The sequence below is a fragment of the Xiphophorus couchianus genome, chromosome 21 (genome assembly GCF_001444195.1).
Source record: "Xiphophorus couchianus chromosome 21, X_couchianus-1.0, whole genome shotgun sequence".
In the NCBI taxonomy this organism is placed as follows: domain Eukaryota; kingdom Metazoa; phylum Chordata; class Actinopteri; order Cyprinodontiformes; family Poeciliidae; genus Xiphophorus; species Xiphophorus couchianus.
Window position 1 is genome coordinate 13944818 of NC_040248.1, and position 22251 is coordinate 13967068.

General features: G+C 40.2%; 1 protein-coding gene across 2 annotated transcripts; it reads right to left on the reverse strand.

Annotated features, from left to right (window-relative positions):
* Positions 1 to 8812: 8812 nt before the first annotated feature.
* On the reverse strand, positions 8813 to 17755 carry arxa (aristaless related homeobox a). Of its 2 annotated transcripts, none has more exons than XM_028005731.1 (5): positions 17326 to 17755; positions 16469 to 17039; positions 15158 to 15203; positions 13489 to 13817; positions 8813 to 11472 (listed from the first exon to the last, which is right to left on the reverse strand). In XM_028005731.1, the coding sequence occupies exons 1-5, from the start codon at positions 17513 to 17515 to the stop codon at positions 11205 to 11207; spliced, it is 1404 nt and encodes a 467-aa protein (XP_027861532.1). In that variant the 5' UTR covers positions 17516 to 17755; the 3' UTR covers positions 8813 to 11204. The 2 variants fall into 2 exon arrangements, with proteins under 2 accessions (XP_027861532.1, XP_027861534.1); XM_028005733.1 differs by having other exon boundaries at positions 11317 to 11498.
* Positions 17756 to 22251: the final 4496 nt, after the last annotated feature.

Here is a 22251-nt window from a genome sequence, read left to right on the forward strand (position 1 = left end):
CTCTGTCTCTTGCTATTGTTGTATAAATGTATTCAATTCTACTATCTATTAACCATGTATTAAATGGTTTTATATAATCTATCAACTTGTTCATTTTTTTTTTGCTATACAAAAATCCTAAAAAATAAGTTAATCCATAATAAATAAATAAACATGAATTTACTTATTACCTGTGCAGCTTTAGAAGGTTAGATCTGCCACCTGATTATTGATCTGTAGGGAGGGAAAGTCACCTTATCGGTCCAAAGATCCTGCTTTTTGTGAAAGTTCTTCTCAGGATAATTGTAGCTGATTGAGTACATTAGGGAGCAGTATTTTCTGCTAATCATTCAGGGGACACCACCAACAGGAGTTGATTTTCACATGAGAAAGAATATATATGTTTGGCCCAAATTTCAAACACAAATGTAATAATACCGTACATCAACCCAAACACATAACTCCCACAACACGGTGGTGGCAGGAAAATGCTGCGGGGATTCTTTTCAGCAGGAGAAATGAATGCATGGCCATCCTGGAAGAAAATCTGTTAAGACTGGAAAGACTTGGAGCGGATTGTGCGGTTCATCTTCTAACAGAACGAAGGTCTTGCGATGGAATGGCTTAGTCAAAGTATGGATCTAATTCCAACTAAGAACCAATGGCAAGACTTCAAATTCTTCATTCACATTCCTCTGTTTGCAAAGAGGAATGTTTAAATGTTTCATCTTTTAGATGTTCATACCTGGAAGAGAGAGAACATAAAAAATCCACCGGGGAACTTTGCAAAAGCTGCTTCTAGAGTACTGACTACAAATCACGGTCTAAAAGCCAAAAGATCCGCATATAATTGTAAAAAAAAAAAAAAAAAAGTGAAGAAGGGGGTCTCAATACTAAATGAAGTGACTGAGTTGTCACTGCACTAGCAGAAAGTGTTAGCTGACATGGAAGAACAAGTGAAATACACAAAAATGCGCTTGGATACTGAACCTTGGTTAAAATCTATCAGTTTTTTGGACGTCGGCTCCAGCCAGAGATCAAGAGGTCGAATACAATAAAATCTGAATGCTATAATTAAATGCGTCAAACTGACTCCCACTTTTTATGCTTGATGAATATTTTGATGGAGGGGAATTATCTTTTGTTACATTTAATTGTAAATCCATTCTTTTAGTTCTGAGAGACAAATATTTACGTTATCAGATTTTGAAAGAGAGGTTTAAGAAAATGTAAGGACCTAAATGTAAAGAAACCCAGTTAAAATGAGTTGATGGTTGGACTGGTTAAAACAAAGGGGGCAGATAATGTTAGCAGCTATATTTAAAACCCATTCTCTCTGTCTGTGAGCTCTGTGTGAAACTGATCTCTTTAGAAATGCAACAGTCAAAGGCCTTTTGTTCTTACATCAGACATTTAATTTTAAAACGTTTCATTCCTTAATGCCCCCTTCTGCTTTGTGCACAATATGCTCTAATCAGTCTGCAACATATATGTTTATTTATGAGCTGATTGTAAAGAGTCTTATCCTGCAGATGAGCAATTAGACGTTTCACTTACTGAATTTGTAGGTTGTCAAATAAAAGATTGTTTTCCTTTTGTATTTATTTTGTAAACTGTTAAAATACCCGACGTTAATGTGAAAGAACCTAAAAACCAACAATACAAATCCGTGAGTTGCGAGTTGACCCCTCCGCTATGACATTTGAGTCGTATATCATGGCTCTGCATTTCTAAATGTTACCCGGATTTAATCTGCCGTTGCTGAAGTTCAACACACACGCTCAAAGTTAGCATTTTCTTTCACCCAATAACTCTCCTTTGTGTTAATAGTCTGTTGTTTTTTTTTTCTTCTTTTTTAACTCTCCATCCTGCCGTGTGCATTTCCATAAACACTGCACGCCTCACAAATCACTTCAAACCTCTGTGACTCGCAAAAGGCAAGCTTAAGTGGGCTGAACACTTAAACCGTGATTCACTCCTGCAACGGATAGAACATGCTGTGTGTGAGAAAGTGTCTCCATGCGTCTGCATCCAACTGCTCAGAACTTTACATATTTATTAAATCATATTGGCTCCACTTCTTCTCCCACAGTCGCTTTCCCCCCCCCCATCTTTCTTTTCTTGAGTTAATCAACTTCAGGGTCGACTGCATAGTTCCCAGTGTACAGTGCGGCCCCCACACTATAAAAAGAACTGTTGGAAGGTTTTAAATGTAAGCCATTCAAATTATTCATATTTTCTAAATGTAACGCTCAGTAATTCACCGTGTTCAGCGGTGAGGATGATGTGTTTATATGGGTTGTGTTGTGAATGAATGCATCGACTTCAGGAGATCTCATTTGAAGTTGAGAACGTTTTCGTGTCGCAGCAATAAACACCACAACTTGGTCTGTTGTCAGGGAGACAGTTTACATGTCTCCTTATTAGAATAGATTTAAAAAGTTTATTTTATGGCTTATTCAGAAAGCAGGGTTTTTTTTCTCTTTTTAGGAGGATGTGGGCCCCTGGTGTGGGCCCTACTTAATCATGATTATACGGTTGCACATTAACATGCACACACACGTACCGATGCTTTAAAATTAACATCCATATTTTGACAGCTCTCTGCTTCTTGTTCAGCCCAGTAAACTCACACCAACTCATCAGTTTTTACCCAAAGAGCAGGATCAGAACCGTACGGATTACCCATCGTTGCACCTGGCGAAGAAGATCGGCCTTCCACTGCCTCTGATTTCGCAGGCGCCAGATCAGACACAGATCCAGGTTCTGGTGGGACCATTGAGTCACCGTTAGCAAGGCTAACGATTTGAGAAGCGGAGAGGGACGATGGTTCTGTTCCATGTCCAATATGAGGTTTAGGAAAACCTGTTATTAGCTTGGATATTTTCTTCATCACCTCTCTGTTAAGCTCTTCTTTTTCTTTCGTTCCTGCGCTCCGTTGTCATACTTTCTGTTGTCTGCCATTGTGAGAAATTATGCACTGATGCTCCTCCCCAATGCATGAAACGCCTCAAATTTGGACCAATATTGGCATTCATGCTTGATCAAGCATTCATGGTCTACGTTTGCCAGAACAAATCAAACAGTTTTTCCAACAACACAGTCAAAATCCTCTAAGCCAGGGATAAAATTAAGGCATTCTGACCTTATTCATTCACAAAAATACAAATCATCTTTCGGTGGCCCCCAAAGCGCAACCCTGGGCTGGAGCCCCTGTAAGCCCATCCTAAAATCCGGGCGAGTATTTTCAGCAGCAAGCGGATACTGTGATGTGTTAGAAAAGGCGAGTGAGTTCAGACCATTTCCAAATCTACACTCTTGTGCAGTGCCTGTTTGCATCAAAATGGTCCAAGGAACAGACAGCAGTGCACCAATGACAGGGTCAGGATGCTGCCTTGGGTGGTCCGATAAAGCAGACAAGCTGCTGTTGCTCAAATCCAAAAAGAAATTAAGGATGGTTCTGGTAAAGAAGAGTCAGAATTAATTCCAGATTGTTGTGTATAGAGCTGCATAGCAGAGTGCCTGTGTTGGTCATAATGTTATGCCTGATTAGATTGAATGCCTAAATATTTCTTAAAATGATGTTGAATGACTAAAGCTCAAGTCTAAATAACTTAAACAAGTTAAACGTTGAACAGAATTAGACTAAGTTCCTAAAATGTGTGTTTCCAGAATTATCTTAATATACATATAAAACTTACAACTTTGGATCTATTGTGATCAATAAGGATACACTTTTACAGCTAAAGCCAGGGCACATAAACAGCTTTTAAGGACATAAAGGATCAGTCCTGTCAATAGCCTCTGCTGGCTTCTCCTGGGCAGCAGAATCATAACTGAGCAGCTGCCAATTTGTTTATTAAAATGAATTTGTTTGTGATTGAAGCACAAAATGAAGCAGAGATAGTAATAAACATATCCTACCATGTTGACATGCTGTAACCCTTTCCCTGGAATTCAGAGGGGTTAGGAGGAAGCAAAGCTTGCTTTGACTTTAGCATTAGCAGTAGCATTAGCGCTGTAGCTAAAATAAGCTAAAAATTGATATTTTCAACTTTCTGAACCGCAATTCTTAGGACCATTCCTTTTTTTTTTATTTTTTTTATCTAATTTGCGATACTCATTGATAACTCGACCCCAATGACCACATCACCCTCACATGGTAACTGAGAGCAGCTAATGTTGGACAGAGCCGCCATTTTGTGTTCCAATCGATTCGAAAATATTTTTGTAATATTTTATAAGAAAGTTTCTAATATGTGATTGATTATTATTGATCATTGCATTTACACACTAGGATGTTTGATTAAGTTATGAATTATTTTTGCAGCTAATATTTAAATCCACTGATATTTGTTTTTATATCAGAATGAGGCCCCCATTAGAGGCCCATAGTGTAATAAAAGGGGATCTCATGCATCCATGAGATTTGTTTGTGCTCATTAATCCACACAGCTGTGAAACTGTGTCCCTATTAATCAGGCGCATTTATTACTGATGAGTTTGAACTGCATATGGACATTTTAAATCAGTTTTATTATCCTGTTATTCAGGAACTGTTATTGCTGCAGAAGTTTTGTTCTTCCACACTTTACTAATCAAATATAGAGTGACAAATATTACTTGACCTGTCTAAAGTTGAGTCAAAACAAAGCAGTTAGTCATGTTGAAACAATTGGGTTTCTGTTGCACTGCGTTTGGGAAGTAATGGATTATTGCGGCTTTTCCTTCCGTCTGGTTTGAGCAAAAATGAGTTTATATGAACCGCTTTGAAAGGTCCGATGAACAGAGATGTCAAGACCAGCTAAGGCAGAAATGCTGTATAATATCTTATTCTGATATTTACGCTCAGCTTAAAATTATATTGAGTTTGAGAAGTATTTAGTGCATAAAAATCCGAGCCAGACATGCGATAGCATTAACTTCAGCTTACGTACTGCAGAATCCCAAAGATTACCTGGAAAAACAGGGTTTACCCTGGTGTGATGAGGGTTGTATTTGTGACCAGTACCACGTCCTGCATGTTGGTGATAATGTTGGAATTTTATGGTTTACTTTTAAGTCAGCAATCAAATTAACTTCAAACTTCAAATGACTTGGAAAGAAATGAATAGCAACAATTAAATAGTGAAGTGAAGGTTATTTCCCTGACTTAATCTAATCTTGAATTTGTATCAGTCAAACGCTCAACCCTTCACATTCATTTCAGTGATGAAAATACTAAAGCTTGAGGAGAGCGATAGAGATATTATAATGGAAAAGAAAGACAAGATTCAGGAAAATATAGATTAATTCAAGTCAATGTCAATCATTGCAGTATTCAACTGTGATATTTTAATGGCCTAATGGTTCCATATCTTATATTTCTAATCCATAAACCATTGATGCAAACTTATAAACCCTGCATGATAATAAACTTTAACTCCTTGAACGTGGAAACAAAAGTTCAAAAGCTCCAGTCAAGTCAAGTCGGCTTCCAGACGAGTTAAGTCAATGTGGACAAGCATTAACAGCTTAACAAGTGGAGTTTAAGAGATAAAACAAGTGCATTTACACTATGTTAGATTTCTCATGAGTTTTTCAGTTTCCGTCTGAGACGTTGAAGGCTCTTGAGGGCCCCCCTCTGCACTGGAGGCTCCAGGCAGCAGCTTGTTTGACCCGGCTCTGCTGGTGGCCGCCTGGTGCTTTTCCCAGATTTACATCAGTATAAGAACAGGCTTCATGAAAGATTAAAGCAGTTTGAATGAAATAAAAATGGATTAGGAAACAAAATTTAGAAAGAAAATAAAATTTGATGGAACCGTTCTGTCGAGTCCCTTTGTACCAAATGTAGAGGTTTCATAAACCAAATATTTGTCTTTTTTTTTGGAACAAATAAAGAAAATGTAGAACTATTTAAAGTTTTATCATCCGTAGGATTTTTGAGTTTGCCTTTGCCTTGATTCAGATTAAATGAACGCTCTGTGAATGAAGAGATTTTTTTAAGCATGGTATTATTATGTGACAACAAATAACTTTATTCATATTTTTATTTAAATATACGACTGCTTAAAAGTTGATTCAGATTTTCACCTATTGTCTGTTTGCATGGAGGATGAAAGCGAGGGCTCGAACTCACTGATCAATTTGTAAACTTCTATTGAGCTTTTCTGTGCCTCTAAAGTGCCGTGAGATGACATTTGTTGTTTGTAAATTGGTTTTATATAAATAAACTGAATTGAAATTGAATTGAACAATGAGGCAGACTGTCGTTTTGTCGCCTACTGTGACTTCATCACAGCCACTTCAGTGGTTTCACTTCGTGAGAAATTCAACTTTTGACATCTGCATTATTGTGTAAGTATGTTTGGCCTCTAGAGGGCCCCCCGGTGCCCTGGCCACCCTAAGCAGCAGCTTAGTTTGCTCGTGACTCGGGCTAACTCTCTATTAATTAATTAAAACTAACCTTTTTTTTTCAATAATAGAATTAATTTATGTAAAATAAATTTTAAATTAATTGAAATACAACACATTCCGTGGCAACCTTTAAAAAGTTGGGGGACTTTGCTTAATTTATTTCTAAGATATATATCATTTCCAATAGGATATAAGTTAACTAAAATATCCCCAAACAGAATGGATGACGCAGTTTCATTGGATAAACTCTAACAGCTCGGGTTTTTTTCCAGTGCTCTGTCACGCCGCAGGTTTTTAAGTGAGGGGCCCCCAGTTTTGTCCCCTGCAACCCAGTCAAATGAGGTCCCTTGCATTAATTCGACCCCGCTAAGCTAATAAGGTCGAACAAGTCTCTTTGTATTGTGGCGTTAAGCTTTATTGCTTGTCGTTTTGACCAGCGATGGACAAGGTAGGCTTTGATGAGGGAATTAGTCGCCTATTCTGTCCCTGTTATTCATAGCGCCGCACCGGAGAGGGTGTCAAAAGGAGAGCTGGTCCTATTGCAAAGTGTCTCCCTTGTTGGAGCTGAAAGGGTGGTTATGAGACGATAAACCGCTTAATACACTGAGCTAATTGGATGAGAGCAAGAGAGACGGGGAATTAAGGGGCGAACCGAGAGGGGAGCGCGGAGCCGTGGCCCCCGCTATTTAGGGCTTTCATCGGGGGCCTGGTTCTCCGCCTGAGGGAGGAAAAGAGGGGGAGTCGTTCATCAAAGCGCCTTTTAGAGTTCCTCTCCTCTCGCTGGGGCTGAGTGAGGACTTTATCCGGCGGAGGCTGTGGAGTGATTTGGTGTATTCTCCTCGGTAGGGACGTGGTGGGAGCAACGAGGTCCGGGAGGATCCAAATCAGGGCCAAATCAAGTCCAGATGAGAGGAGGGAGGGGGGGCGAGCGAGGGCGGAGGGAACGCAGTGATGAAAATGGGTGGAAATTTTCCGTCACCTGGATTTACCTGTGAGGAATCCAACCATGATCCCCCCTCACCGCCCCACTCCCCCCCGTCCCACCCAACAACATGTTTCTGATTGGACTTTTCCCCCCATCAACATCCATCACTGTGATCATTCATGCAACAAGAAGCCTCCTGGCTTTAATCCCAAACACAAGGCCCGTGTTGAATGAAAAGGAACACATCCAACAAGTGTGACTTTATAAATCCACTCTATAACCTTCGACAGCATTTCAGTTTTCTCGCGCTGCAAAGAAAGTTTAAGCCTCGCTCCCAGCGGGTCATCTGCCTCCTGGCATCCCCCCCAGATATTAGGGACAAATTGGTTTGCCATTCATTAGTTATATTCACAATAAGATTACAAGTTCTCCCGGACAGTCTCATCACGGAGGAAGAGAAAGCACACACGCTCCACTGAGTTTCAGCAAAAGACGGTTTAAAAAAAAACAACAAAAAAACATGAAGCTCTCTCACATAGTGTCTGCTGGTTTAGGCATACTGGAGTTTTTTTTTTTTTGTACATTGAAGCAGCTCCGGTGCAGAAATGCACCAATCATTCAGCCGTATGTCAGAATAGGCCAATTTTCCTAGTAGATAAAATGTTTTAAAAGCAATTATTTTTCTTCACCACTCCTTAAATGCATCAAAACGGACCTCCCACTGATTTTAGTCTTTATAAATGCATCAACAAACTTCATTACTCTTTATTAACTTCAAATGAATATCTAAAGAGTGGGTACTCACGCCTTGGTTAGAAGAAATTAAGTGTAATCTTGCAATTCCTTCATTTCCTGTTGAATTAAAAACTACTACCTCTATAAATATTTCCTGTAGTTAAGCTCACACCTAAAAAGCAAAACATTGATATCACGCAGGAAAAGTCTGATCCTTGGGTCCCGGACAGGTTGGATAAAATGAAAACTCAAAAATCACCCCTTATTTTTACGCTTTGTAAAGATTTTGAAAAAAAAAAAAAGACCTTTTACAATTGTATTCTTTTTGTTACAAGCAATTATAGCTTTTATTAAGATACCTCTGTATCTGTTATAGTCCTTAGACAAAAAAATAAAAAATCACTGGTCAAAATGAGAATTGGCAGGTGAGACTCCCAAAGAAAACCCACCAAAAAGGTTTGATAGGGTAACCTTAGCATTTGCTCCACCAATCATCTACCAGCTACAAAATTGGTGCCTGTACCAAACTGTTTTTCATGTGTTAAAGTCCTTCAGATAAAAAAAAGTCAGAACTGATCAGCCTGATCGGTTCATATCTTTGGCTGTAAATCAGCGGTACCATCAAATGTCCTGCACACAACTCCTCCCTTGGTGCCTCAGTCTACAAACAATTTTTCTATGAATATGACGTCAAGACAGAATGAACCTAAAATAGTTGCAAAAGTTATTTCTTGATATTAATGTTTAATTTCCCCCCCCCCCCCCCCGCCCCCCCCTCCCCCACATTCTGATTTCAAGTATATTTACTCTGATACATGTAAATAAAAAGAGAATATTAAAACTCCTGAAATTCTATCACAGCTTTTGGTTTTGGTGCAACATTGGCTAGCCCAGTTTCTAGAGACACGCCTGCTCTAAGTATGTCCTTCAGTCCCTTATTATATGAGTCTTTCTTTTTTTTTTTTATGCAGTAAAACTGAGTGATTAACTGGTGTTTAAAAAAAACTGAAGGGCTGGAAGAATTATAGAGGAGGCTTTTCCCAGATGCAGACAATATATTTTTTAATAAAAGAAAGGGGGACTACATTAATCCGTGGGGTAATTTCACGCGGTTTGGTCGGGTACCATGGTTGGGTCAAACTGAGCAGAATAACCATTGATTGGTGTAATAGTCCGGCATCAGAGTGGGGATTTGGAGGGGGGAATTAACTCTCCCAGGTTGTGTGTGTGAAAGCCGTTTGATGAAGTGGTTTGTTACTTCATTAATGACAAAGGGGACTCTCTTCCATCGACATGGCATTACAGATGTTAAGACCAATTTAGCGCCTTTAAAGGGTTTTTAGGCAAGTTTTGTGACGGCCCCCCAAAGATAAAGTGGGCGCTTTAATTGAAAACCCCTCGCCTTTGTCGCGCCTTTCTTATGTAGGGATTAAGCTCATGAATATACGGTTAGTATTTTGTCAACTGAACTGTGGAGGATTAAACACCTACTAATATATTTTGGCTTTTGGGAAAATATTCCTCTTTTGAGCACCTGCCATTGCAAGGTAAGACAGGAAAGCACATATTTTTCTTTGCACCTTTTATTCATTGTTTTATATATTTTAAAAATATTTTTTCCTGGAGTAAGCCTCTAATTATCGAGGAAATTTTAAATAATAATACTAACTCATTTTACCAATGTCATTTATTCAAATTAATCTTATTAAGCCAGGAAATTACAATCACTTAATATGAAAAACAAATATCCTTCACTCATTTCCTCTGGGAAAAGTTTTGACATAAATAATTATCTAAAAACCTAATAATTCATAAACACAGGTGGAAATCTACACAGGGCGACATTCATTACACACTACACCGAGTGCAAATTGATCAAAACAGGGTCTCTTAAAATATACACGACCTTGTTTTGAAAACGATCCTTTTTCTCTTACTTTTCAAGCTTTTTCTTTCTCTCTTTTTTTTCTTTCTTTTCTTTTTTTTTTTTACACAATATTTACAATTTTTCTCTCACACAGTCAGATCTCATTGCTCGTATGTCCTGGAGTCAGAGTCAGCTGAAATGCCACTGCTGTGAAAATCAAATTTAACCAAATAGAGAAACATAGATGCATAGATCATCTAGAAGGTAAATTTTAATTAGATATACGTTCGCAGTGGTGCGGCTGAGTGTGACAGATGGACAAGCGAGCAGTGGAGAGGAGTCAGGCTTGCAGAGAAGGCTATGGAAGGTCTATGGACAAGTTTTCCTTTGGTTCAGGGTGTGTGTGTGTGTGTGTGTGTGTGTGGGTGGGTGAGGTTGTGGGTGTGGGGGGAAGGAGGGGGACCTCCTCCGACTCGCCTTTGTTAAACATGCAGACTGGCTCAGCCCACATAATAATGCATACAGATTAAGCAGAGTTAATGTCGAGCACTGGTGTTGTCCACATCCGAGGAACTCTGTTGTATAAAAGTCTGGGTTCCCCTGCCGTTTTTCAGCTCTGCGCTAGGGGTGAGTGTGTGTGTCTCGACTTCAGGAAAGGAAATGAAACCATGAAAAAAAAAGAAAAAAGTCCTGGTTGTAAAACGTAAACCACCAAAAAGCTGTTTCAATACCTCATGTTTGAAAGATTATAAACTGTTTTTTAATTAAAAGCTCATTTATTTGTTACATTCCGCCTCTAATGACTTGTTTGCTTTATATTTTATTAAGCATATATGTATATGTATGCACTGTAAACAATCCCCAATGCACGTTTGAGTGACTGTGGAAGGAGCAATAAGTATTTGAAATAGATAGCTATATAAATGTATTTAATCTTTGGATGTTTTTCAAAATATTCTTTTTAACTGAGAGCTCTCGTGATATTGAGTTTAATGTTATGTGTTTCTGGAAACTATGTGAAAGAATGGCAACAACGCTTATCAGAGACACACAGACACACTTTCTCAGCTAGTGCTCTTCTGCATTTGGTCGTGCTATTTTGTTGGGGAAACATGAGGTAACTGGGAAGGTCTAACAAGGGGCAGGGGGGTGTTCATCATCAGGACGACAGCCTCCAGAGGTATGAATGTTTTGCTTTTCTTGTTTTATTTGTTTTGTTTTGTTTTTTTCTCAGGGGGTGCAGGCTGTCATGGAATGGGGCGTAAGCCCAGGACGGGAGGGGCTAGAGCTGCTGCTGAGTGTTCAGCACACCTCCTTCCCCGCGGCTCCCGCTGGCAGGATGTTAAGTTGGGTGAGCTGAGCCGAGTGTTCCTTGGCCTTGAGGCGCAGCGCGGCAATACTTGAGGCCCTGCGGTCTGCCGCCGCCGAAGAGGATGAGGAAGAGGAAGCAGAGGAAGGGTCGGGCAGGACAGAGCCTGCATGGGAGGGTTTCTCCACTGGGGGCGCGGGCTGACGGAGGAGGGCTGCAGCGGTGGAAGCACTTGTCAGGGGACCCATACTGGAGAACAGCCTGAAGGAAGACCAGAGTTCAACCATCTAAATTAAAATAAACATGTTTAGGTTGATTTATGCATTGTCAGATAGCACATCAGGGTGGTTATTTTGAAGCTCAAGGTGTTTGGCTCTTATATTAGAGTGAAGTGTGAGAGTTGCAGAAGAGGAACTTTCTTTTACACTCTCAGAAAAATGATCGATGATGGAATTAGTTCTTCAGAATTTAGATCCTGACAAAATATTTGTACATTATAACATTATTATTATTTTTTTAACTTTAGTATTATTTGACTAATCCAATGTAAAAGTTAAAAATATATTGAGTTGCTGTGCATTGGATATTTTTTTATTTATTTCACCTTAATACATGTTTTTATTTGCAAAAAAATATATACATAAATAATTGTATATAAATATTTAATGTATTTTTTTTTATTTCTAACCTTCCACTTTGTTCAGTGGAAGTATAAATGCAGCGAACACGGTTCTCTATCACGGATTCTATATTGGTAAAGCTAATTGAGTCACATGGGGTGGGGGTGGGGGTGGGGGGCATCACCTCTCCTCACAGCTTGATTTGCAGGTTCACACATTTGGTTAATTTATTAACACATTCAACAGGTTGATTAGAGCAAACTGTGAATGGCTAGCAGTGTAGCACATTTATAATCAGACACTGAGATAAACATAGACAAGAGTGTGACTGCAGACCACCGCCCATTAGAGCTGCACTGTGCAGTGGGAGTTTACCCTAAGCTGAGTTGCAGCTGGGGTCTTTTCTGCACAATTGTTGTGATTTACTTTAAAATACAGGGATGAATGTGAGGGTCGTATTTTATGGGAGGCTGGCGGCCTGCTGCAAAGATAGGCAGCTTGAGACGTAAACAGGAGAAAAGAGCAAATATTGGAGCTGCAGGAGGCCTGTGCATCAGATCAACTGGGGTTTAGCAATTACTTTATCTTTTTCTGTTATTGTTTAAAAAATGTATCATGACAAGACTTAATCATACTATGACGATAACAACACAAACTACTGAAGGATGTTTGCAAAAACCAGAAACAAATAGCAATGTTGGAATCAGTCATCTATTTGTATGATTATGGCTCACTGTCCAGGGCGGCACAACATACAGGGTACCATGTCAGTTGCCCAGTGAGTTTTCTATTGCTTATTTATAAGTCCAATCAATGGGGAATGGGCACCCACCTGTACTGTGTACAGCATACACTGTAAGAAAAATACTATCATAAATTGCACGTGGCAAAGTTAATGTCTAATTCTCAAGATCTAGTTTGGAGCCAAATCAAAGAAATGTCTCACAGTTTTTACTGAACCAAGCCTGCATTTGATAATCTCTAGTTTAAATTACAAAATACTGAGACCAAACAGACCAGAACTGGATTTAAAGAAATTTTAAAAGCACAATTTAAGATTCATAAAACCTTTTTCTCTTTGTAAAAAAAAAATGGCATTACAAATACACTTTATATTTAGACAAATGTTGAAAACACAATATGAAGACTGGTCAAACCTGGCTAAGCCTGAACTGAATTTTTCTATGGTGGATACAATGAATTATGGATGTTTTGATGATTTATGATTTATGAAACATCATTCAGTTTACTAAAACGAACTAAAAGTAATATCATTGCTAGGTTACTCTTTTGTCTGGTAAAACAGATGGTATGGCTGCTGCACCCAGAGTGACTTATATACCATAATCACCAGTAAATAACCAGTTTTTATTTACTTGTGCTGTTTTCTTATTTTTTCAGAGTTGCTTCTAAAAGAGTTTCAGCAATCACTACACTTATGTTTCAAAAATATGTCTGAATATAATTATTACTACTGGATGATAAAGTCTTTTTCATCATGGGCAACTTTTATCATGGGTTGTGAGTGTATGCAGTTTACACAAGACGTGAATGAAGTTTTACTTTAAATTGTTACCATTACAATAAATGTCATTACAATAAATGCCTCAAATGGAGATTAAATCTTAAAGTTCACATCTCTACAGGAGCAACTCACCTGCCAAAAGTGGGTCCGATAAAGGCAGGGTGGCGGAACATGGCAGCAGTGCCCAGGAAGGTACCCAGTCCCAGTGGGGTAGCCAAGGGTGGAGCAGAGCTGTTGTGAGGCGGGGCCAGGCCTGGGAAGGCAGCGGCTGCAGCCGCAGCAGCCGTCCAGGCGGACTCCAAGGCTGGATGCGGGTGAGGAGGGAATGGCCCTCCTTCTAGGTAGTGGCTGAGAGGATGGCCTGCAGCAAGGGGGCCTGGGAAGGGCAGGCCTGATGGGTGGGCCTGCACCCCTGCCTTCTCGCGCTTCCTCCACTTGGCCCTGCGGTTCTGAAACCAAACCTAAAGACGGAAAAGCTGATGAAGGTCTTGAACGGTGTGAAATCATTACAGGGATTAGTAATTTAGCTTTACTGTCATCAACACAACGAGTCTCTGTTGCACTGTCAGTGCTGTCTAGTTCAGGTGCATGGCCAACAGGCGGAAAGTCGGCAATAATTACATGCACGGTAAACCCCGCCGCTCACGGCTCCTTAAATCTACTTTCTGTCTAATTAAACTCCCTCCCTTTTAGACGGGCTTCTGGGGGGAGGGGGGGGGAGATAATTAAGAGCGTTGTTAACAAAAGATCCAGAAAATTACCGCTGAACTGGCTCCAATAACAATTAATGCGCTTTAAATTAAATTCTTAAGAGCCGCAGAACTTCCACGCAGGAGAGTATTTAACTTTCCCACGCATCCGCCGCTGCACAGTTTGCTCTGCAGACGCTGCAGAGGAACCTCTCTCACAATGAGCAAAATGTCAACATGTGGAAAGTGACAGGAACGTAACGTGCATTATTCCCCGAGGGGGCTGTTTAGCATTACACAGCCCCTCGGGAATTTATGAGTTTTTATCACCTCCTGATGGCGCCCGTTAAGTGATTTGTTCACCTACGGCCCCCCCTCCGCCTCCCCTTAAAGAGACATCTGTTGTTTTACCGTCGGCCATAACCTCTTGGAGCTTCCATCGTGTTTGAACTGTCTCTGTGGTTATGAGTTCGGCCTTTGGACATGCAAGACACGCTTTCAGAGCCAAACCATGGACGGGCGGGGAGGGGGTGCAAACACCTTTAATGGTCTCTCATTCGCTCCCAAGTGCAAAGCATCGGATCAATGCAGGTCTATTGCAATCACATAATGGGAAATCAAATAGCATTATCCCTCCCCTCTTTTTCTCCCTCGCTCACACGCACGCATTCCGGCCTCGCCCCCCTCTATGTGCCCCTATCTGATGGGAATTCAAACACCAACTCATCCCGGGAATACAGACACTGTTTGCTCCTGCACTAAGTGAGTCTTTTATGAATCGCCGGCGTCGGCTTAATTGCCACTAAAACGTTCCCCAGTTCGCGTGTAATAACATTCAATAACAGGAAGGACCTCCCCGCATAGCGACTGGGGGCCATTTAACACATTTTACTGTAATAAATTATTGCCTCAAATTGGCCCATAATCGTTGATCCTCAATCAGTGACGCATATCAGCAGGTTATTATCCAGGGGACATTTCACAGAGGACTGATAAAGCATTAGAGGATGTTGTTTCCCCCTCCCTCACTCCCCCCCCCCACACACTTCCCCTCGCTCTCTTTCGATTTGCATTACTGCATGATTCACTTTATAGATGAAGGGAGCACTCACCTGAACGCGGGCCTCGGTGAGATCCAGACGCATTGCGAGCTCCTCTCTGCAAAGAATATATATATATATATATATATATATATATATATATATATAAAAATAATAATAGGAAGAAAGAGTGGAAAGGAAGGAGTCGAGGTTACAGGCCATCGTTTGGAAGCACATAGAATTGCTGTTTTGTCCCCTCTTGTTGTTAACTGTCAACAATAGACGACCAAAATAGGCTGGATAGTTTTTTTTTTCTTTTTTTTTTGTGTGTGTGCAAAAAGACGCCATACCCATATTCTATTTTCCCCTGTCACGTGTGGGTAGAAATAGGCCTAGTGATTGTTAGATTTTCCTTAGCCAAGGCCTGTCACTGTAACAACATAATGGTTGGAATAATGACATCTAAACTAGCCTGACACAAAGCAATTGGCGCTCCCTCCAGATTTAGATGGGGGCCCGCAGTCCAAATTAGACCGACTCTCTTTAAAGTAAATCGACTGGAAAATATGGATAATCCTGCGCCGATAGAGGAAATGTGGAAATACAAAGAAAACAGAAAAGACTTTATAGAAAGAATATTCTTAAGACCGTATAATTCTTTTTGAGTTTGTTTCGTCCTGCACGTAAGTATTGAACCTGTAAATCCAAATAACAATAAATAAACATATAAAATGCAACGTTGCTCTTCTGTCCAATATTTCAGACATGTGCCTGAATTGGTCTGCAAGCCTATCGTCTGATCCAATTTCTCCTCCTGACGGTGAGACGTTTTACGGGTTCGGGTTTTCATCAAACGTCCCAAAACGAGCAGCAAAGACATGCAAGAAACCTATTTACGATGGGCAGTTTTATGACGTGATCCGCACAGAACCGTGGGCTGGATTTTTTAAATTGCTTTGTTAGAAAGTGATGATTTTTTTTTAATGAATAAATGCAATTAATTAAAAACTTTAGTTAATTAAATAATAAACATAAATTCCGGGGATTTTTTGTGGGGTTTTGCGTAATAGGAAAATGTGTTAAAACATAAAAAAAAAATAATAATAATAATAATAATAATAAAATTAATAGATTATTATTATTATAAAGTTAAATTATAATATTTTATTATTAATAATATATAGCAGTACTGCTACTGTTGATTCTTTTCAATTTTTTAAATAGCAAGCAGTCCCCTATACCGTGGAGCTAGAAAAATTAAGTAATATTTTTAATTTACGGATATTAAACACGTACTGCTGCGTAGATTATCCTCTTTAAATTTTGCATTTTTTTTAACCATTCATTAATTTAATTTATATGTATTCGTTTGTATTTTCTAACCTTGTGAACACGTCGGGGTAGTGCGTCTTCTGGAAAGCCCTCTCCAGCTCCTCCAGCTGGTAGCTGGTGAACGTAGTCCTGTATCTTCTCTGCTTCCTTTTCAGCATCCCCTCCTCGGAGTCGCTGCCCGCCGACAGACACACGCTGTCCTCCCCGTCCCTCACGTCCCCGTCTCCGGCGTTCAAGATCTCCTCCCTCTCCTCGTCCTTCGGGGACAGCGCGGCCGCGTCCGCGCAGCTCCCCTCCTCCTCCTTTCCGCCGTCCTCCTCGAACTTGAGGGGCCCGAGCTCCACCAGTCCGAGTGCGCCGTCCTCCGAGGCCTCCCCTGGACTCTGCTCGCCCTCTCCCCGGTGAAGTGAGGCGTTCTCCCGGTAGGACTTGCTGCGGCTGATGCTCACCTGCGGCGCCTGGCTGATTTTGAGGCTCTCGCTGGCCTGCTCTAGGAGCAGTCTCTCTCTTTCCAGCTTCTCCGTGTGGTCGTGCAGGTATTTCCCCCCGGGTCCATACAGCCGACGGAGTTTGGGAGGCAGGTGCAAGTCAGCGCCGAGAGAAAGGGGCTCTTTCGTTGGCCCTGAGGAAATTGGAGTGAGGGAAACACAGTAGAAGAAAGCAGGAATTAATTTGTTAATACCTCGTTAGGAACATAAAATCGAAGAATTTCACATCGCAGTAAACAATTCGTCCTGATTAGTGGAAACAACTTAAATCTAATCATGTAACATGCACACTTACCTGACACAATTTAACAACTTAAGCAAACATATAGGTTTACTGTTTACACATGTCACCAGTTCCACCCTGACTCGCCAAAGTATCTCTCTCTCTCTCTTTTTTTTAAAAGTTTAGATTCAGCTTACCGTCAGTCGTCTTGTCAAACTCTCCTCTGCCGGGCAGACCCGTCAAACTTTGCGCCCCAATCAGTCTGACCTTACAGGGACTGCGGCGGCCCAGAATGCTGTCTATGCAGTAAGAAGAGAGCAACGTCGGGGATTTGCTGCTCTTTCTCTCACCCCGGTCTAGAATATCTTCCTCAAACTGAGCGCTCATGTTGGCTGTCAGTCTCCCACTTCTCTCGGGGTGCTTCTGCTCCCTCTTCCCCTGTCCTCTCGCTCTGTGTGGGTGTTGGGTGCGTGTCCTCTACTCCTCTCTTCTCTCTGTCGCTGCTCTGTCACTCTCTGAGCTAATGACAGGCAAGCGGTTCGTCCGTCTCGCGCTGCACTCTGCTCCTGTACCGCGCGCTCATTCAACATGCGTGGAGGCTGTAACCGCGCGCCTGATTGGCTCGTGTGCGTGTCCGCCTGAAGAGAGACAGCGCGGAGCTGCTTTATATATTTTACGATTAAAGTCAATTTGAGGGAAAGGTGACAAAACCCGACATGGAATAGCACACGGTTTTCCTCCGCGGAACGAACTCGGCGAATAAACACGCAGAGCATTGTACAATCAATGGGATTTCAGTTTGATCAAAAATAACACTTTATTTATTTAACAGATTTTCACCGACGTGCAGGATAAAAGCGAAGATCATTGTTGAAGTTCTACAATGTCAGCAAAAACATAAACACAATGACTTAATCAGTAATGCCCGCTGGCATAAGAGTTCATAACAGGTGTAAACAACAACCCTGAACTCCACTCAGCTCTCTCAAGGCTATTATTTATGTTATAAAGAACACCTGTGCTTTTAGTTTAATTACCACAGCCCAAAATACCCGACTTATTGGGCTGTTCGGTTTGAGAGCTCCTGTAATAAACATGTGTTTTGAGATATGTTCTTGCTGTTGTTAATGTTTCAAACGTGAATCATTAGTAGATTTTTTCTGAAATGCTAAAACGTCGTTCATGTTACAAAAGTCAATTGAAAGTTGACTCATATTTTTGATTCACACAATGAGTGAAAATATACTAACCTACTGTTGCAGAAGACCTAAAGACGTGTTAAAGTTTCCAAAAGAGTAGAAATTAAAATATAAGCTAATGAAATGCCTTATTTATTTATTTATTTGTTAAAGGTTGTTGTTTTCTATAGCATACCATTTTTGTCTACCGGTCTATAGTATAACAGCAGCAACATAAAACTCCCAGTAGCATTGATGTTGCATATCAGCAGGTATTATCTTCTGGTAACTCCTTTTCATAACATTTTGGCGTCACCCCTACTTCAAACCCCCTATAAGTAGCACATGATGTTTAATAAGATGTTGAGTTAGCTAAGCCGTTTCAGTGTTATTTCTGTGCATATACTCAGCTGAAAAATATAAATATTTGACATTTGAGTTTTACAGTGTGAATGAATTCATTTATTTATTTCACACACATATGTACTGTAAGACCATACTAATCCATGGACATCACTCTATAAGAATGTAGGCTTTTTTAAAAAGAGAGGATGTACATGATTCCCTCCGGCTCTCACTGAACCAATGGTCTGACTGTACGTGAATGCAGAGAGACACCATGAATTTTATAATGAAAAAATAATATATTTTACACATAAGAGACTTCTTGCAGAAATACAACATGTGGTCTCTCTCTCTCTGTATGTATATATATATATATGAATCAACTTTATTCAAAATGGTGAATGTAACCATTTTTTTTGAATCCTTGTGCATTAAAATTCTGGAACGGAGTTTATGTTCAACCCCAGAAAAGCACCTGCAAAAGTCATGTTGGCCACATAGAAATAGAAACATCTATCTATCTATCTATCTATCTATCTATCTATCTATCTATCTATCTATCTATCTATCTATCTATCTATCTATCTATCTATCTATCTATCTATCTATCTATCTATCTATCTATCTATCTATGTTTTTGCTCTCTTTCCATCTGCCTGCGCCCTGCTGGAGGCTGGTATTGGGGGTGAGGGTGGCGGTGATGAGACAGCGCACGGGGTGGCCGGGGGGAGAGAGCGCAGGGACTCCGCTGTGGAGAGGGGGAGAGACGGAGAGATGGACCGAGAATGTAATTTTAAATGAAAGTCTATTTAACCCGCTGTGAATGGCATGACCCCCATCCTCGCCTCAGAGCCCATCACTGTTAAAAGGATCATTTTCAGAATTCAATCCAAAAACTTCAGCAAGCTGCAATTTACACTCTCTCCTCTCCTGTCTTCACTCTCTCTCTCTCTCTCTCTTTCTCTCTCTCTCTCCTCTGTTCTCCCCGTTATGTATCAGCCCAGAGGTTCACAGCAAAAGCGAACAATAACAATGAAATATATCTCCAGAAAAATTGCACAAGTTGTCCCTTATCCCTTTCGTTTCTTCTATTTTAAAGAAACACTGTAGCTGGAATTGTTGCTTGATTGATCTCCAAAGTTTAGTTAAAATGTGGATGTTCCAGTAACATTGGCGCCACATTTTAGATTAACAGTTGGTGCTTTATCATAGAAAAAAAAAAAATGCAACAACAGAAAAACAATAACATCTTTATTTATAACATCTCACACTTCCTCCAAGACCTTTTCCGCATTTGTGACGATAGCAGTTCTATCACAGTATCACCTCCACAGATGGTGTCAGGTTGAATCCGTCCTCAACTTTTTTTTTTTTTTTCTTTGTGGTGCCACAAACTTCCCAAGCTTGTTTATTTGCGCGCAAATCAGCACTATAATGAGCGTAATAACAATATAAAATGTTATGCCTTTTCTTTTCCCCCTGCACGGTCACAAACAGACGCGCGTAATACAGACGGGTATTTAGAGTCGCTCTGTAATTTGGGGGCCACAATTTGATTCATTTATCCGCACTCTGTTATTAACCCCGCGGAAAAAGAGATGTCAGCCGCCATTTCAGCCAGCAGGACATCCGCGCTTTGTTTAAATGCACTAATTACGCGCATACATTATGGGAGGGAGGGGACAGACATGAGCGCAATTTTCACATTTCCAATTTTTCCGTCTGTTTGACGTGCAGGTGAAGAGATGGCGCTTTTCGTTGCAGCACCATCATCAGCGCCTTCTTTGTATTTTCATAACATCATAACTTGATAATATCCAGGGGAAACACCGGGCTATGGAGAGTTCATTATTTTGTTCTAGGCGCAGTCTGTTGTTGATGATTATAAATATAGCGGCCTTTCTCTGTTTTCAACTATTATTTTTTACTCTGGCCCTTTGCTTTTAGCATTTTATTATAAAAATAATTTGCTCACTGATCCATATTTCTTGTGATACATGCTGCATGCCTTATTTACAAGTATAGGTTATCCTCTGCTGTAAAGGCCTTCAAGCCTGTAAGCTCCAATGAAGTTCATTATCAAGGACCAGCAGGATGGGCCTTAATGGCTTGGAGGTCATTCCACTGGCGCCATCTCCTGGACAGATAAGCACACTGCTCAAATAGATGCACAGACAGTTTTATACACTGACAGTGAACTAGTAAGAATGTACCTCTTCCATCAACTGTAAGATTTCTTGAGCCAGTGCCGGCTCAACATTGGGTTTGGCCTTGAGCAGAATTTGATTTGGACCATTTGATAATTATTTATATTGAACAACAAGGTAAGATGCAAAGCAAGCAATCTCTTCCACTATCAAACACATACTGGTATTAAGGCAATGTAAAAAGTAGAAATACGTTCACGATTTATACAGTACTTTATTGATTTTTACAGTCTTACTTATGTATATGATTAAACATGACCCAGTGTTTTGTTCTCAGTGGGTGTTTCAAGAAGAAGATTGCTGGTGTTTCACCAGCAATCTTCACCAGCAAACTCCTTCCTCCAACCTCCATTTTCTCAATTTTTGTTTCTTTCTAAATTATATTGACTACGTTTTGTCTTGAAATAAAGACTTTCAATTCATATTTATCTAAATAACCCCCTAAAGCAAATATGATGATAGCTGAAAGGTTTATAAAAATTTTTTATGACGTACATGTTGAAGCCAACTTTGGTCTTGGCCCATCTCGGACTGGCTGTTAGCTTTGTCCTCTGGGACAAGCTAATCTGAATTTATACTGAAGAGTTACAAAGAAATTCAACTGATGTCACAATATTAACTGGCTGGAAACTTGCAAAAGAAATCCACTTTGAACTATTTCTGAACTATCACTTCAAATGATGTATTAAATAAGTAACAGTAAGTGAACTGGGAAGACAAAGTAATATCTGACTCACTCATTTGATCTGGCACTGGTGTCTGGAGTGCAACATGTCAATATTAATTTAATCTAATTATTTCTACAGCCAAGAGCCGGAGGACAGCACTCAAACAAAAACAAGCCACATTAGTAACAATAATAAAACACAAACTGCCATCCATATTCTGACTGAGTGATGTCTTTTGCAACTTTTATCACCCTTGATCCCTACACCAGATACATGACTCAGATTTTAATGATCACAGAAGTAAAAGATAGAGTAAATACTAATCATTTCCGATGGACGTAGTTATCAAAATATTTAACAATGGTATCGCAATATGTGTTTGCCTATATAACTGTGCAATCCTGTTTCAAATTTGCAAACCATAAACCTTCCAAGCAGATTTAACCAATAACATTCATTAATTATTGATTTGAAGTTTCCACATCTGTGTTCAGTATGTGGAGCAGAGTGCTCTTGTGCGCCCTCTGCTGCTCTGGAGGTTGTAAGCAAGCGGCTTATTTCGCCGATTCCTGCACCTGGCTGTCTCATGAACAGCCCGCTGTGTTGACCACATTAACCGTAGCATGAATACGGGCTCTGAAGAGATGTGAAAATCTGACGCTTAGCTAACAGTAAGGTTAAATTGAGTATTTTGCCGAGTTCCTGTGTACCAAACTTAGTGGCCT